Here is a 14,044-nt window from a genome sequence, read left to right on the forward strand (position 1 = left end):
GCTGATATTGACTGGAATCCATGTGACCCTCAACTTTAACAAGATTCCCAGTACCTGCACTGGCCACACAGCCCCACAGCATGATGGAACAACCTCCAAATTTTACTGTAGGTAGCAAGTGTTTTTCTTGGAATGCTGTGTTCTTTTTCAGCCATGCATACCGCCCCTTGTTATGTCCAAATAACTCTATTTTAGTTTCATCAGTCCACAGCACCTTATTCCAAAATGAAGCTGGCTTGTCAAAATGTGCTTTAGCATACCTCAAGCAACTCTTTTGTGGCATGTACACAGAAAAGGCTTCCTCTGCATTACAGTATCATACAGCATCTCTTTGTGCAAAGTGCGCTGTATAGTTGAATGATGCACAGAGACACTATCTGCAGCAAGATCATGTTGAAGGTCTTTGGAGCAGGTCTGTGGGTTGACTATGACTGTTCTCACCATCCTTCACTTCAGCTTATCTGAGATTTTTGTTGGCCTGCCACTTCAGGCCTTAACTAGTACTGTGCCTGTGGTCTTCCATTTCCTCACTATGTTCCTCACAGTGGAAACTGACAGCTGAAATCTCTGAGATAGCTTTTTGTATCCTGCCCCTAAACCATGATGTTTTCAGGTCATTTGAGTGTTGTTTAGAGGCTCCCATGTTGTCACTCATTAGACGAGATGCAAAGAGGGGAAATATTTGCAAATGGCCACCTTAAATACCCTGTCTCATGATTGGATTCACATGTGTAAGGACGTCAAGGGTCAGTGAGCTTACAAACCAATTTTGTGTTCCAATAATTAGTGCTAAATGTATTCAAATCAATAAAATGACAAGGGTGCCCAGATTTATGCACCTGCCTAATTTTGTTTAAAGAATTATTGCACACTTTCTGTAAATACTAAAAACTTCATTTCACTTCTCAAATATCAGTGTGTTCATCTGCTATATGATATATTTAACTGAAATTTCTGATCCAGACAACCAATGATTTATAAAAGAAAATCATGAAAATTATCAGGGGTGCCCAAACCTTTGCATACAACTGTACACGTAATGGATTTTGTCCATTTTATACATTTAACGTATTTGGTTTATAATGGACAAAATTTACTTGTCCACCTGAATCCATATTATGTGAGTTTTACTGTTTTAAAAACACCCTTAGAGATAATCTATAACACAAAATGAATCTGTTTCATAAATGGACTGCATTTATAAAGCGCTTTTCCATCTGCATCAGACACTCAAGGTGCTTTACACATCAGTGCCTCACATTGACCCCAATGTCAGGGTGCTGCCACATGGCGCTCACTACACACTGGGAGCAACTAGGGGATTAAGGACCTTGCCCAAGGGCTCTTAGTGATTTTCTGGTCAGGCTGGGATTTGAACTGAGTATCTTCTGGTCTCAAGCCCAACACTTAACCACTAGATCATCACCTCCCCTCATACGTACAATGATATTGTGAACAAGTTATTTTTTTAAATTCAATTAAATTGATTTACATAGTGCCAAATCACAACAACACTGCCTCAAGGTGCTTCACATGGGTAAGGTCTAACCTTACTAACCCCCTGAGCAAGCACACAAGCGATAATGGCAAAAAAAAACTCCCTTTGGTGATAATAAGGAAGAAACCTCAAGCGACTAGACTCAGAGGGGTGACCCACTGCTTAGGGCCCCTTCACACATAACACAAAAGATGCAGAAACTGGAAGAAAATCCACAAACCAAAAATGAAATGGGGAACCACGAAACATTCCACCTGCTGTAGGGAGGGACGCACGGTCGTGCCAGCATGCACGATACCCTGGCGGCTGGCGGAGTATACAGCAAAAACTGAAACAAGTTATAAATACCTATAAAATATATCTCTCTCTGTATATAAATTAGTGCAATAGAGCTAAATTTAAAAGTAGTATCAAAATAATTAAAAATATAGTTAACAGCGGTGTCTGGAGTATTGCACTCAAGTTTTCTTCAAACAGTACCAACAGTCCAGAGGAGGGCAGGGAAGTGGGGTTAAGTGGCATTTAACAGTCTGATGGCAAGTGGAAAATAACTGTTTTTGAATCGATGTGAGCGCAACAGGGCAAAATTCATTAAGGCACGTAATGGTTGGCTTTGTGGCCACTGGAATGATTGTGGCTGACATGAAGCATGGGGGGGTGACGGCCGGGGTGAGTGAAGTGTTGACAGTGTCCATGAGCACGTTGGCCAGCTGGTCGCCGCGTTCCTTGATCAGCCGACCTGAGATGTTATCCGGGCCTGTAGCCTTCCGTGCACGACATGTGCCGTATGTCTACAGCAGGGGTAGGCAACCTGTTCCAGAAAGAGCCATGAGGGTGCAGGTTTTCTTTGCAGCCACTGACTCCACCAGGTGATTTCACTGATTAACTGATTCCATCTGCTCAAAGTGATATTAATCAGTAAAATCACCTGGTGGAGTCAGTGGCTGCAAAGAAAACCTGCACCCTCATGGCTCTTTCTGGAACAGGTTACCTACCCCTGGTCTACAGCAAAGCGATCACAAATGAATGAGTTCACACCTTCACCCTTATTTGTTTTATTTCATTTCCACTTTTTCTGTCTGCCATGTAAACTACAATTAACATGACAGTGACATCAGCTGGCCGGCTGCATCACACCATGCCGCGCACTCAGACACTGGCCGGTCCTTGTGAGGGCATGAGCACCGGCACACACGTGCGTTGTGTGTTCTCCAGCTGAGTTGCAGTACACAGCGGTCAGCTGTTTCAGCACCACTCTACGCTGGACAGTGACCAGATTCCAGGACCTTCAGCTGACAATCTTGGATACATGGTGTGTGTTGGTGGGATGGGAACGACACACTCCACAAGCCATTTGTGTTGGGTTGGGGGGGGCAAACAATGATAAAGGTGACACTCCACACGCCATTTGTGTGTGTGTGTGTGTGTGTTGGGGGTTCGGCACAATCACACCCATGTGTGTTCTTAGGTTACGCCACTTTCGTGTGGCAGTTAAACACTTGTCACAGACAGGTCAAATGTGGTCACCTGCTCTCTACTTTCATACCAGATGTGCAAATAGCCACACCTTTTGTAAGTGTGCAGCGAGCGATGTTAGAGGTTCATGTGTGGCAACTGGAATCTGCCCAACACCTGCCAAGAGGGGGATTGAATGGGCACTTGCAGGGCATTCGCTGTCTTTCGGCCGCTTGTGTGCACAAATGGTTGTAGCGACAGGTGTACGAGGCGTTTGAGGCGGCTCCGATTTTTCACAAATGGCATGCAATTCCTCCTTTAGGCGCTAGCTGGCTTCAATTGTGTTATCGGTGAAGGGCAGTGGTGGGCACAGATAACCAAACAATTGACTTCGATAACAGATAATCAGATATCTGAAAAGTTATCTTTGATAAAGATAAAACGATAAACCACCCAAAAATGTATTGGAAGTTACAGATAACCGATAAATTCCAGTATTGTCTCTGGTACATTTACAACTACTAATAAACTGAATTTTGAGTTTTAACACCACGATCGCTTCTAGTAGCATTAAAAACAACAACAGACCAAAACAATGAGCCCACACGTCTGTCTTTGAACATCCTGCCCCCTGCTGGAACCTCTTGTTTACTACATGGCTTCCAGCACAGAAGCACCCTGAGAGCAGCCACAAAGCCAGCTCTCTACCAATCACAAGGCTCTGGTCAGTCGGAGGTCTTGGAAAATAAAGTCATGTTGACTGTTTGGTGTGAATACTGATAGAATAACTTCATTAATGTCAATTCTGTCATTTGTACAAAGTTAAAATATAACATATATCTTTTAATGTTGAATAATGCACTAATTCTGACAGATAAACTCCTAAAAAGGCTGCAGAAGTTACAGCTAGTCACTAACTTTCAATATTGACTTGGCACACTGTCAGTGACTTTTAGCACCGCAGAGGCTTCTGTGTAAATTCAATACAACACTTGTGTCTTTAAACACCCTGTCAGCTGCTACAAAGGCGTCTCACTTACTGTACCTTTCACAGTGGCAGTGTAGATCAAAGGCAAGGCACTTTCACTCATGGTTTCATTTAAAACAGACAGTTTATCAACACGTTAACAGCAACTCTGTCATTTTTACAAGTTGAAAATATGGCTCTTTTAAAGTAATGAAGAAGAAAGAATAAAGAAGGTTTGAGCGTTAAACCGACACAAGCACCCAAAAGGCATTATGGGAAATCAGATTTGGCTTATTAGTGTGCCTTAATTGAGACAGTATGATATGACAAGTCGAAAAAAAAAATGGACTCCTGGTGCCATCTTGGGTTCAAATTAGCATTCGCTGTTAATCTGTCTGCATGTAAATCCAGCTATTTTATTTATTTATTCCCTGAAAATGCCGGGTTGTTGTGCATTTGAATGCACAAATAGACACAACAAGGGCTTCAAGATGTACAGATTCCCTTCAGATCAGAACAGAAGAAAAATTTGGGAAAATAAAGTCAGCTGTGTGGGATTATTAGTTTCATCATCAAAGCTTTGAGAGGTAAATTTATTGTTCAGTCCCATACTCACCTAAACCGTCATCATATAAACCAGATATTCGCAGTCACCAGACCAAAAAAGTCCCAGTCCCAGTTTTTGTATTGTTTTCCATGTAATAAACACCGTAACGGATTTCGTATAATGTATTTTTCACTCACATCAGATAAAATTTCTCGTCCGATCACAATGTATTTCCATTAAAAACCCCAAGCAGTCTGGATGTGCAGAGGTACAAGTTAAAGTTTATTGCTGACACTCGACGACTTAAAGAAAGTGGGACCAGAGTCATTTCCATGCCCGACCGTTGATTTTTTCACACTGTGCTCACACTCAGACCCGCAGCCTGTTAAATCTGACACAAAAGGCTGTGATTTGACACTTTGCTGCTTTCACTCCTTCGTCTGCCATCATATTGTGTGCAGTGTGATTAAAAATGGATCAGAAAAGTCTGCACCTTTACAGCACGAAGTCGGTAAAAGAGGAAATTGTACAGCTTACCTTTGATTTGGAGGTGATGATTGTAGAAAGAAAATCTTGTTGAGGGTCATATTAGTCCAGAATAAAGCAAAATCCAGAGATAAAGAACTTTAAAACTATCAAGCACGTCATTGCATGACACGGAGTTACAGAGCTGCAGCTGCATAAATCAGGCTATAAATTAATTAAATATCCATCCATCCATCCATTTTCTTCTGCCTTATCCAGAGTCAGGTCGCGGGGGCAGCAGCTCAAGCAAAGCCGCCCAGACCTCCTGATCCACACACACATCCCCCAGCTCCTCCGGGGGAACCCTGAGGCGTTCCCAAGCCAGCCAAGAGACGTAGTCCCTCCAGCGTGTCCTGGTTCTTCCCCGGGGCCTCCTCCCAATGGGACCTGCCCGGAACACCTCTCCAGCGAGGCACCCAGGGGGCATCTGGAAAAGATGCCCGAGCCACCTCAGCTGGCTACTTTCGACATGGAGGAGCAGCGGCTCGACTCCGAGCTCCTCCCGAGTGACCGAGCTTCTCACCCTATCTCTAAGGGAGCGCCCAGCCACCCTGCGGAGGAAACTCATCTCGGCCGCTTGAACTTGCGTTCTTTCGGTCATGAGCCAAATCTCATGACCATAGGTGAGAGTCAGAACGTAGATCGATCAGTAAATCGAGAGCTTTGCCCCCCTGCTGAGCTCTCTCTTCACCACGACGGTCCGATACAGCGACGCATCACTGCAGACACTGCACCGATCCGTCTGTCGATCTCACGCTCCATCCATCCCTCGCTCATGAACAAGACCCCGAGATACTTAAACTCCTCCACTTGAGGCAAGGACACTCCACCGACCTGAAGAGGGCAAGGCACCTTTTTCCGGTCGAGAACCATGGCCTTGGATTTGGAGGTGCTGATCTTCATCCCGGACACTTCACACTCGGCTGCAAACCGCCCCAGTGCACACTGAAGGTCCTGATTTGACGAAGCCAACAGAACCACATCGTCCGCAAACAGCAGAGATGAGATTCTGTGGTTCCCAAACCGGACCCCCTCTGCAGCTAGAAATTCTGTCCATAAAGGTAATGAACAGAACCGTTGACAAAAGGTAGCCCTGGCGGAGGCCAACGTGCACTGGAAACAGGTTTGACTTACTACCAGCAATGCGAACCAAGCTCCTGCTGCGGTCGCACAAGGACCGGATAGCCCTTAGCAAAGGACCCCGGACCCTGTACTCCAGGAGCACCCCCCACAGGGTGCCCCGAGGGACACGGTCGAACGCTTTCACTAGATCCACAAAGCACATGTGGACTGGTTGGGCAAACTCCCATGAACCCTCGAGCACCCGATGGAGGGTGTAGAGCTGGTCCAGTGTGCTGCGACCAGGACGAAAACCACACTGCTCCTCCTGAATCCAAGGTTCGACTATCGGTCGAATTCTCCTCTCCAGTACTCTGGAATAGACCTTACCGGGGAGGCTGAGGAGTGTGATCCTCTATAGTTGGAACACACCCTCCAGTCCCCCTTCTTAAACAAAGGGACCACCACCCCGGTCCCAATTTCCAGAGACACTGTCCCCGACCGCCACGCGATGTTGCAGAGGCGTCTCAACCAAGACAGTCCCACAACATCCAGAGACTTAAGGTACTCAGGACGGATTTCATCCACCCCAGGAGCCTTGCCACCGAGGAGCTTTCTGACCACCTCTGTGACTTAGGCCTGGGTGATAGATGAGTCCGCCTCTGAGTCCCGAGTCTCTGCTTCCTCTTTGGAAGAGTTGACGATGGGATTGAGGAGATCCTCGAAGTATTCCTTCCACCGCCCGACAACATCCCCAGTCAGGGTCAACAGCTCCCCACCCACATCATAGACAGTGCCGGTGGATAGCTGCTTCCGCCTCCTGAGGCGTCGGATGGTTTGCCAGAATTTCTTAGAGGTTGACTGATAGTCCTCCTCCACGGCCTCCCCGAACTCCTCCCAGACCCGAGTTTTTGCCTCTGCGACTGCACGGGTTGCAGCACGCTTGGCCTGCCGGTACCTGTCAGCTGCCTCCGGGGTCCCACTTACCAACAAAGACAAGTAGAACTCCTTCTTCAGCTTGACAGCATCCCTTACTTCCGGCGTCCACCACCGGGTTCAGAGATTGCAGCCATGACATGCACCAGAGACCTTGCGACCACAGCTACGAGCGGCCGCATCGACAATAGAGGTGGAGAACATGGTCCACTCGGACTCCATGTCTCCAACCTCCCCCGCGATCTGGGAGAAGCTCTCCCAGAGGTGGGAGTTGAAGACCTTGCTGACACAGGGTTCCGCCAGTCATTCCCAGCAGACCCTCATGATACGTTTGGGCCTGCCAGGTCTGACCGGCTTCCTCCCCTCCCAGCGGATCCAGCTCACCACCAGGTGGTGATCGGTCGACAGCTCATCCCCCTCTTCACCCGAGTGTCGGAGACACGTGGCCGAAGGTCAGGTGATACAACTACAAAGTCGATCATCGACCTCCGCCTCAGGGTGTCCTGGTGCAACGTGCACTTATGGACACGCTTGTGCTAAAACATGGTGTTCGTGATGGACAAACTGTGACTAGCACAGAAGTCCAACAACTGAACACCACTCAGGTTCAGATCGGGGAGGCCATGCTTCCCGATCACCCCCTCCAGGTCTCACTGTCGCCGCCCACGTGGGCATTGAAATCCCCCAGGACAACAATGGAGTCCCCAGTCGGAGCACTATCGAGTGCCCCTCCCAGGGACTCCAAGAAGGTCGGGTACTCTGCACTGCCATTCGGCCGTAGGCCGAGACAACAGTGAGAGACCTGTCCCCGACCCGAAGGCGTAGGGACTCGACCATCTCATTCACCGGGGTGAACTCCAACACATGGCAACTGAACGGGGGAGCAATAAGCAATTCTACCCCAGCTCTCTGCCTCTCCCCGTGGGCAACGCCAGAAAAGTGGAGCGTCCAGCCTCTCTCCAGGAGTTGGGTACCAGAGCCCAAGCTGTGCATGGGGGTGAGCTCGACTATCTCTAGTCGGTATCTCTCAACCTCCCGCACAAGCTCAGGCTCCTTCCCCCCAGTGAGCTGAAGTTCCACATCCCAACAGACAGGGACTGTGAGTGCGGACCGGGCCGCCGGGCCACCCGCCCTCGTCTGCCACCCAATGCTCTCTGCACCTGACCCCCATGGTCTGCAGGTGGTGAACCCACAGGAGGGCGGGCCCACATCGCTCTTTTGGGCTGAGCCCGGCCGGGCCCCTTGGGCCAAGGCCCGACCACCAGGCGCTCGTACGCGAGCTCCAACCCCAGGCCTGGCTAAAGAGTGGGGCCCCGGCTCTGCCATACCGGGCAAAATCTCGGTCCTTGATTTTATACTGGTTCATGGGAGCTTCTGAAGACCTCGCTGGCACCTTATCATGGTGGGGGAATTTGCATACCCGGATGATCATAGGAGCTATGTTGTCGGGGGCTTAGTGCCCCTGGTAGGGTCTCCGAATGCAAACAGGTCCTAGGTGTTGGGTCAGACTAAGGGCAGTTCAGAAGCTCCCATTAATTAAATAAATCATCATAAATTATAAATTTATGTAATTTGATAGTTTAACTATTTTGATATTTATTTTGATAGCACCTGTACCTGGATGTGTTGCTGTATGTGGTTAAATGATTTTAAAAAATGCTGAAAACATAAATTCAGTAGTTCAGCGCAGTTGGAACCAAAATGGCACCATGTTCTGAGTTGATGCCACTGTCTCAATTAAGGCACTCTACGGCTTATCACCCCTAACCCCCATCAAAATGCATATAACACTGCCATCTACTGGATGGGGGTGTGAAAAGCAGCCAACATGCTGAGTCACATTTCACAAACAGAATTTTCAGTTTTGCAAATGCATTTTTTTTGTTTGTTTTTTACAAATGGAAAAAATGACATATTTACGAAATACACACGTTTGTAAAAACCAACACATTTAAAATCTGAAATTTGTGTTTGTGGATCACAAAACACGTGTGCAAATCAAGGAGTATTTGCAGGTATTAATGAGACAAATTTAACTCCATAAATAAGTGTTCGGGTTTTTTTTAACTTAAAAACAGTAAAGGTTTGCATGTACACGCTGTCTTTTAAAGCAGACACACTGTTGATCATAATGCATTGCAGCAATGCATTATGGGAGTTCGGGGTTTGTTTTTTATTATGATTACTGTAGTACATGTTAGATTAGGAGTGTTGTTCGTGTTATAGATTTGTTGAGTTTTTCTAGTTCAAGGAATGTAGTTAGTTTGGTGAAGAGTTATGTTGTGACCATGAGAAGCATGGTGAACCATGAATGTAGCGTTGTGATTTACAGTAGTGTTCAGAATAATAGTAGTGCTATGTGACTAAAAAGATTAATCCAGGGTTCGAGTATATTTCTTATTGTTACATGGGAAACAAGGTATCAGTAGATTCAGTAGATTCTCACTAATCCAACAAGACCAAGCATTCATGATATGCACACTCTTAAGGCTATGAAATTGGGCTATTAGTAAAAAAAAAAAGTAGAAAAGGGGGTGTTCACAATAATAGTAGCATCTGCTCTTGATGCTACAAACTCAAAACTATTATGTTCAAACTGCATTTTTAGCAATCCTGTGAATCACTAAACTCGTATTTAGTTGTATAACCACAGTTTTTCATGATTTCTTCACATCTGCGAGGCATTAATTTTGTTGGTTTGGAACTAAGATTTTGCTGGTTTACTAGTGTGCTTGGGGTCATTGTCATGTTGAAACACCCATTTCAAGGGCATGTCCTCTTCAGCATAAGGCAACATGACCTCTTCAAGTATTTTGACATATCCAAACTGATCCATGATACCTGGTATGCAATACTACGCCATAGTAGGAGAAACATGCCCATATCATGATGCTTGCACCACCATGCTTCACTGTCTTCACTGTGAACTGTGGCTTGAATTCAGAGTTTGGGGGTCATCTCACAAACTGTCTGTGGCCCTTGGACCCAAAAAGAACTATTTTACTCTCATCAGTCCACAAAATATTCCTCCATTTCTCTTTAGGCCAGTTGATGTGTTCTTTGGCAAACTGTAACCTCTTCTGCACATGTCTTTTATTTAACAGAGGGACTTTGCGGGTGATTCTTGCAAATAAATTAGCTTCACACAGGCGTCTTCTAACTGTCACAGCACTTACAGGTAACTCCAGACTGTCTTTGATCATCCTGTAGCTGATCAATGGGTGAGCCTTTGCCATTCTGGTTATTCTTCTATCCATTTTGATGGTTGTTTACCGTTTTCTTCCTCGCGTTTCTGTTTTTTTTTTCTTTTTGTCCATTTTAAAGCATTGGAGATCAGTGTAGATGAACAGCCTATAATTTTTTGCACCTGCGTATAAGTTTTCCCCTCTCCAATCAACTTTTTAATCAAACTACACTGTTCTTCTGAACAATGTCTTGAACGTCCCATTTTCCTCAGGCTTTCAGAGAGAAAAGCATGTTCAACAGGTGCTGGCTTCATCCTTAAATAGGGGACACCTGATTCACACCTGTTTGTTCCACAGAATTGACAGACTCACTGACTGAATGCCACACTACTATTATTGTGAACACCCCCTTTTCTACTATTTTTACTAATAGCCCAATTTCATAGTCTTAAGAGTGTGCATATCATGAATGCTTGGTCTTGTTGGATTTGTGAGAATCTACTGAATCTACTGGTACCTTGTTTCCCATGTAACAATAAGAAATATACTCAAAACCTGGATTAATCTTTTTAGTCACATAGCACTACTATTATTCTGAACACTACTGTACCTCTTCTGCCAATGAGCTGAGCTGCCGCATGTTGAAAGTAAATTTTTTTTTCTCCCCAGCTGCACTGTCAGCCGGCCCACCTCCTCCTGCTGGCTTAAGGTGGAGGGCTGAGTTCCTTACAGCAGCCTGGCTGTTGCAAAACACTTTGCAGACAGAAGTTAATGTTTGTTTTTAGGGTTTACAAGCATTTCAGTCTTACTCACTGTGCCAGCAAAGAAATGTTAGCGGACTGAAAGATAGTGGAACTAAATTTAGCAGAAACTAATTAATCCCCTGGTGGTTTTCAAAATTAGCTGAAAAGATAATCGGCTAATGAAAATTAGCGGTTAGCAGATTAGTGGTACTGTGCTAATCTGTGAGACACTGCTTTGGAAGATGTTTGTGTACCACTGGAATAATTTTGTATCAAACGAGCGGTTACTGAGAGACTAGGATGATGAGTATCACTCGCTTGGACATTTTGGTCATTTGGCCCATTTCTGTCTGCACAATCCACCACGCAAGTGCCTGACTGTTGACTACCCCAGCAGCTGGAGGACGTGCCCGCCTTTCATCTGACTGCACCAGATAAATGGTTATTTTAGAGATGTGGGAATGGGCCGGTTGTCTGCATGGGTAGTTGCCATCCAGGACCTAAGGTGGTACCATGGTGTTGTGGATGCATGCAAGTCCAGGACCAGTGCATGCTCCCAGACTTGACTTGACTCCATCTAATTTGTAGTTAAAAAAGCTAAAACAATTGTTTTCATTCTTGCTGATCTTCACTGTTTCCTTTTCACTCAGTACTGGTGGAGCCTGATCTTAGTGTACAGATGGAGAGCTGTGACTGGATGGTGGAGAGTCTGAGGCCTCTCACTCCCACTGGCTACTTGGCGGACAGTGAGCCGGACCTCCCCCTGCGAAACAAAGCTCCATCACCTGCTGCTGCTGGGGAGGAAGAGGAGGAGCACCCACACACGCCCGGCAGAGGGACAGTGGATGAAGTGGACAGTGAGGTCTTCACTGATGAACACCTCTCCCATTGCTCAGCAAACAGTGAGCTTGCTCTCACTCCTTCATACCCATCAGACCAGGATGTACCCAGAACCCCTGGAACAGATGAGAGGTATGGATGGACAGAGTACACTTCTACAAGAGGCCCAGCATCGCCGGACCAGGAGGCTACCAGCACAGTGCCATGTCCACCCTCATCCAGCATCCTGTACATCTGCGCCCCAAAGACTCCTGGAAGAGACTTTGTTCTCCCAAGTAGATCCATGATGACCTCAGAGGCACCTTTATGTGATGAGGACCCTCTTGGGTGGATGGGTTCAGGTAGGCCCTTACAGGGGCTGGAGAATGTTCCTGGACTTCTGGATGAAGACAAAACAAGCGAGACAAACAAGATTTTAGTGCAGCAAGGACTGAGGACACTGCAGCGGAGGTGGAACATACAGAAATGGCAGCAATTAAATGCAAGAGTTGGCCATTATGGCCATTCACGTTTCTCTTCCTGCCAGCTGAGCAGAGCTCGTTCAGTGTGTGAAGAGGCCAGAATCCTTCACAGCGTCTGGAAGGATGGCCTCGACGAGGAAGACGCACGACTCCTCAAGTCCACATACAGAAGACTGACATTGCACAAAAAAAATCTCAGCTGGCTCAAAGGCACCATCTGGAAACATCATCCTCATATCCTTCAAAATTTAAGTTACAGTCCGAATAAATCCAACATTTAAAGTACAGCAGGTACATTTTTAAAATTAACTGATGAATTCTTCTCCAGCCAAGTCCAAAATCAAGATACAGAGTAGAATTGGTTTTTAAAACCATTTCATCTTAAACTTATCCACTTTAGCAGCTGCTTGAAAGAACAGTACACTGAGCGAGATATCTCTAATTTAACCAGATTGACATTTTCAATATTTTACATGGGTGGCCAGCGGTGACTTCCACCTACTAAGGCTGTGTGCCCCAGCTACTTAAAAAAAAAAAAAAAAAAAAAATTAAAACTGGTCACCAAAACGTGTGTTGAGGGTTTTCTGGGAACATTTAGTAGAAGAGCCTGTCCAGAGGGCCTTCAGCTGAAGAAGTTTCTCTCATATCCGAGAGAGGCTTGGGACATGGATGCACAGTGGTCCGTGTTCAAGGCCTCCATTGTTGTGGCAGCTGCTTTGTACTGTGACCAGACGGTTGTCGGTGCTTATCGTGGTGGTAATCCAAGAACGTGCTGGTGGACACCGGCAGTAAGGGAAGCTGTCAGGCTGAAGAAGGAGGCCTTTCGTGTCTGGTTGACGGACATGTACCGGCAGGCCAGAAGGACTGCGGCTTCAGCTGTGGCTTAGGCAAAAACTTGAGTATAGGAGCAGTTTGGAGAGGCCATAGACAAAGACTTTTGGTCAGCCTCAAAGCTGTTCTGGCAAACTGTCAGTGGAGTCAGAAAAGGGAGGTGGTTCCCAACCTAGACTGTGTTCAGCTGGGGTGGAGAGCTGCTAAACTGTCTCTGGATGTTGTTGCGCTGTCATGGCTGACATGCTTATACAACATTGCATGGAAACTGAGGACAGTACCTCTGGTGGTCCTCATCTTTAAAAAGATTATAGTAGAATCACACTTCTTAAGTTCCCTAGGAAAGCCTGTGCTAGGGTACTGGGAGGGGAGACTTTAACCATTAGTCAAACCTCAGATTCAGAAGGAGCAATGCAGGTTCTGTCCTGGTTGTGGAATTGTGGACCAGTTCTTTACGCTTTCAAGCCTATTAGAAGGGTCTTGGGAGAATGACCAGCCAGTCTACATGTGTTTTGTGGACTTGGAAAAGGCGTATGACTGGGTTCCTTGAGGTGTCTTGTGAGGGGTATTGTGGGAGAATGGGGTACGGAACTGCTGCAATGCGCAATCCAGCCCCTATATGACCGAAGTAGGAGCTGTTTCTGTATTCTCTGCATTACATCCGACCTGTTTACAGTGAGTGCTAGACTCCACCGGGAATACCTCTTTGCAACAATCCTGTTCGTGATGTTCACCGATGAGATTTCAAGGCACACTCAGGCACCTGAGGGTGTCCAGTTTGGTGACATCAGAGTTGCATCTTTGCTCTTTGTGGATGATGTGGTTCTGTTGGCTTCATCAGGCAGTGACCACCGATGCGCACTGAGCAGGTTTGAGAATGGATTGTCCCCTCTGGGTCAGGAAGAGGTATTGCCCCCGGTGTATCTTGGGGTCTTGTCCACAAGTGGGGTTAAGTTGGAGCATGAGATCGATAGACAAATTAACGTGGAGGTGTCTG

At 46.3% G+C, this 14,044-nt stretch overlaps 1 protein-coding gene across 1 annotated transcript in view; it reads left to right on the forward strand.

Moving 5' to 3' along the window:
• Positions 1-14,044, forward strand: part of LOC117509708 (histone-lysine N-methyltransferase SETD1B-A-like) — a 105,948-nt gene that overhangs the window by 53,301 nt on the left and 38,603 nt on the right. The window contains exon 16 of the mRNA XM_034169427.1: positions 11,539-12,450. Coding sequence (XP_034025318.1) covers positions 11,539-12,450 — 912 coding nt within the window. The remainder of the gene's footprint in view (positions 1-11,538; positions 12,451-14,044) is intronic.

This window comes from Thalassophryne amazonica, chromosome 5 (assembly GCF_902500255.1).
Source record: "Thalassophryne amazonica chromosome 5, fThaAma1.1, whole genome shotgun sequence".
NCBI classification, from domain to species: Eukaryota; Metazoa; Chordata; class Actinopteri; order Batrachoidiformes; family Batrachoididae; genus Thalassophryne; species Thalassophryne amazonica.